General features: G+C 38.6%; 1 protein-coding gene across 4 annotated transcripts in view; it reads right to left on the reverse strand.

Annotated features, from left to right (window-relative positions):
- The window catches only part of usp48 (ubiquitin specific peptidase 48), a 16,612-nt gene extending 13,118 nt beyond the window's left edge, over positions 1 to 3,494 (reverse strand). Inside the window, exons 1-4 of one of the 4 annotated variants that reach the window (XM_016268182.1) lie at positions 3,273 to 3,418; positions 3,104 to 3,160; positions 2,516 to 2,650; positions 2,187 to 2,307 (exon numbers count right to left, since the gene is read on the reverse strand). In XM_016268182.1, coding sequence (XP_016123668.1) covers positions 2,187 to 2,307; positions 2,516 to 2,649 — 255 coding nt within the window. In that variant the 5' untranslated portion in view covers position 2,650; positions 3,104 to 3,160; positions 3,273 to 3,418. The other 3 variants (XM_016268184.1, XM_016268185.1, XM_016268183.1) reach the window with 3 other exon arrangements.
- Between the last annotated feature and the right edge of the window lie 1,085 nt (positions 3,495 to 4,579).

A 4,579-nucleotide genomic window follows, 5' to 3' on the forward strand; every position in this document is an offset into this window, starting at 1 on the left:
CGGTATGTCGCTTAAACAACGTTCGGAACGCGACACTGTTTGAACGGGGTCCCTTTTCACCTTTGCACTGTGGTGAGGGAACAGCTGTATGTGTTACTAAGCGTGAAAGTTCCGAAACTGAAGCTGTAGAACTAATAGAACGTGATGACACAAAATAACTCATACACAATATCCATATTAACCGCCACAAATATCCACTGCCCCCTGCCATCAGCTCCCACGTCTCACACACGAACACGAGCGCGACTTTAGTACTAGATTTAGCAACTTTCAAACCCTTTTAGCGGCTTTTTTCCATAGAATATTCATACTGACAAACCTAGCGCCTTTTTTGGATAAACCTTAGCTATGGTTCAGTTGGAAGATTTCGCCAGTGCTGTCCCGCGAACGCGAGGTCTGACTTTCCCGGAGAAGTGTCACCTTTCTCGGCGTCTGTTCTGTGCAGTGAGCGGCAAAGAAGCAGCGCATTCAGTTGGCCGCACCGCAGCCAATAAATGAGTACAAAAACAGCGTTTCCAAGCACCTATCGCTCACTGATTGTTTGGAATTATAAATATGAGCGTAGTTCGTCTGTTAATATCACATGCACTTTTTTGTTTATTGTTTTTTTAGTTTGTTACTCAGACGCAGGCAGTGCGCTGCATGAGACAAAAAATTAATACAGTCAAAACAACCACATAGCCACTCTTTCGTGTAGATGCATGTTGATTTTATCAGACGATCCCGCAAACAGTTTGCTGAAGACAAGCAGACTAAGGACATGGATTACTGGAACCATGTCCTGTGGTCTGATGAGACCAAGATAAATTTATTTGGTTCAGATGTTGTCAAGCGTGTGTGGCGGCAACCAGGTGAGGAGTACAAAGACAAGTGTGTCTTGCCTACAGTCAAGCATAGTGGTGGGAGTGTCATGGTCTGGGGCTGCATGAGTGCTGCCGCCGGCACTGGGGAGCTACAGTTCATTGAAGGAACCATGAATGCCAACATATACAGTGACATACTGAAGCAGAGCATGATCCCCTCCCTTCGGAGACTGGGCCGCAGGGCAGTATTCCAACATGATAACGACCCCAAACACACCTCCAAGACAACCACTACCTTGCTAAAGAAGCTAAGGGTAAATGTGATGGATTGGCCAAGCATGGGCATCCTCAAACGGAAGGTGGAGGAGCGCATGGTCTCTAACATCCACCAGCTCCGTGATGTCGTCATGGAGGAGTGGAAGAGGACTCCAGTGGCAATCTGTGAAGCTCTGGTGAACTCCATGCCCAAGAGGGTTAAGGCAGTGCTGGAAAATAATGGTGGGCGCACAAAATATTGACACTTTGGGCCCAATTTGGACATTTTCCCTTAGGTTTTGTCTTCAATTATTTTCATATTGCATATTTTTCCTATTTAAATTTTTGTTTTGAAAGTATGGTAAAAAAAACCTGATAAAATGTACCAACAATCACATTAAAAAAAAAAACAGGTTGCCCATCTGAATTAGGACATTTAGGCTATCCATCTAATAGTAGCTTACCAAAAACTCATTAACAGTAGAAGTTAAATCTTACTGTAGTCTTCAAATCTGGGTACTGTCTTACGTTTTCCTATTTAAATTTTTGTTTTGAAAGTATGGTAAAAAAAAAAAAACTGATAAAATGTACCAACAATCACATAAAAAAAAAAACAGGTTGCCCATCTGAATTAGGACATTTAGGCTATCCATCTAATAGTAGCTTACCAAAAACTTATTAACAGTAGAAGTTAAATCTTACTGTAGTCTTCAAATCTGGGTACTGTCTTACGTTTTAAAATCACAAAGGGAGTTTGGTCCCGTCATGCTAACGTGACAGTCACAACTCATGCAGCTGTAAGGTTTTCTTATTCTTCTGTTTTTACTCACAATCTTTACAACACGCATTACATTACGTATTTCATGGCACACTCATTTTATGCATATTTGGCGCCACCTATTGTTGTGTGTGTATTATTGACACGTCAAAGTCTAGACCCTGAATATAAGACGACCGCGTTTTTTCAGATGTATTTCCAAGAAAAAAACTTTGTCTTATATTCGGGTCAATACGGTATATACAAAATACTAAAATAACACTATATCATTATTTATGCATTAGCATGCTACAGATTCACCTACTGTACCGTTTTCATCATTTTAAATGAAGCTATGCCATTTGGCGTACCTTATCTCGCCTTTCTGAATTTGGGTCATCGATGTTGTGGAAGGCATTTTCATCAATTTCTCCCAGCCATGATTGTTCCCCAATACCAACTAGACAGTTAGGATTCCCTTTACAGTTCCGCCTGTGTGGCAGCAAAAAATAAATAAAAAAGATTTAGGGTGAGATGGTGATGTGATTACAACAACATGCACTAATAAACACATTTTCACAGTTGTTTCATTAAAACTGTGTCTTTAAATCAGAATTAGAGTCAATGCACTCAACAGTATGGAAAGAAATAAGCAAACAGAGAGAACAGTAAGCACAGATCATTATCGCCACCACATTACCTGCACGTCCCTCTTTTGCATGCCAGCACGGCAATCCTATAAGCTAACTCAATATGTTCATGTGTGATGTCCTCTGGTTTGACCATCTCTGCCCACCTCCAAGCATCTTTTTCCAGCTGCAACCGAGGAGCCATTCTGCATAAAACAAAATACACAAATCTTTAGTTACACATAATTCCTGCAAACAAAATCACAACATACACCTGAAAAGGCATATACACAAACCCCAAAAGGAGAAAACACAACAAAAACAGGCTTTTACAGTTACACAAAGATTACATACTGCACACAACAAAATATAATTTAAAAAGAAACACACATCTTACACATAAAATCACATCACACACACTTGACAGATACACACATTTGTGTGATGTACAGGCCTTGCATCACTGGTCCAGCATGCACAAAATTTATGATTTTACCCGAGACGTCAAAAAAACACTTTAATGACAGGTAAGTTATATTAACAAGCAAACAACTGGCAAGCACAGGAAATAATATTCAAGAAACACCACTGACTCCCAATTAGCACACACATTTTTGATTATACCATCAACATAAATCACAATTGACACTGAAACATACCGTCAAAAATAAATACGGCGGTTCACGGCCTCAACACAGCTGTATTGTTTTATAAATCTATAGTAAACACAATAATAGTCAATGTTTTCATCGAGGCTGCGCAGTTAGCATGCTAGCAGCTAGCTCTCGACTTATTTTCATTACATAAATGCAACTGGCGTGAATTTACCAAGAGATTCTTGACTGTGAAGATGCTTTCATAAATATAGGAATTTTAAATCACACTTTATTGATTGTACGTTTGTATTTAGCGCCCTTGCGTCAGCTTTTATATAAATATTTTTGTCCCTTCGTCAGTTTCAAACTTCTATGAGACGTACGTACTTACGCGTGACGTAATCGCGGCGTTTGACGTCAGCGCGTCAGCGGGCCGCTCAACGTTGCAGTTTTGCCATACTATTTTCCTTAATTTTCTGGCTACTCGGGAAAAAAGCACACTGAGTCGTTGAAATGCAAAATAAAGTCTTGAAAAGCACCAGATAATATGCTATTTTTGAGATAGATGACATCTGAATGACCATAAATGGCTCATTTCCATTGACATGGAAGGCATATGCTTAAGTAGGCCTACAAAACAAATTGCACTATACTAAACAGGTTTCTGTAAATTTCCTCTTTGTAAAAATGTTTTTTTTTCTTTTTTTAATGTATTTTTATTTATTTGTTTTATTATTATTATTATTATTATTTACATCTTGGAAAAGTTAAATAGATGGCATAGTTTTAAAGAAATTGTATGTTTATACAAATATTGTATTTCATCAACAAATTACATTATTTGTATGAATTTGATGAACAGAAATAATAATCAGTCCCTGAACAAAGATGGAGTCAATATCAAAAGTCGCAGTGATCTTGTGTGTCCACCAGCTACTTTAATACAGTGCAACTCATCCTTATGGACTGAACAAGGGCTGCGTTCAGCCCTGACAAAAACGGTGCAAAACATTCTTTAAACGGAAACGGTGGTGCGTTGAACACCCTGTTCTGATGATGCAAGAGTTGCACCTATGGCAGCTGAGAAGGCCATTCTTTATGTTATTTTTGAAGAATAAAGGGTAGAACCCAATGTGTCCAGGTGGAAGGTGTTCAGTCAGACCTTTTAGAGGTTGTCAAGGGAGTTCCGCAAGGATCTGTGTTGGGACCATTATTATTCAGTATATATATATATATATATAAATTGCCTTGATTTTAATATTGATAAAGCACGGTTCCATTTTTATGCAGATGATACTATTGTATACTGTTCAGCTCCCTCTAAACAACAATCTGTGGCTGCATTACAGTCTGTATTTGATATCATCCAAAACAAGTTTCATGCTTTGAAGTTGGTTTTGAATGTTGAAAAAACTAAATGTATGCTATTTTCAAATTCAAGAACTTCTTTAGAGAACTCTGTTGTCCTTCAAACTTCTCAGGGGAGCCAAATTACCTCAGTGTCAGAGTACAAATACCTGGGTATTATTATTGACAACA

This window comes from Sinocyclocheilus grahami, unplaced genomic scaffold (assembly GCF_001515645.1).
Source record: "Sinocyclocheilus grahami isolate Dianchi unplaced genomic scaffold, SAMN03320097.WGS_v1.1 scaffold44.1, whole genome shotgun sequence".
NCBI classification, from domain to species: Eukaryota; Metazoa; Chordata; class Actinopteri; order Cypriniformes; family Cyprinidae; genus Sinocyclocheilus; species Sinocyclocheilus grahami.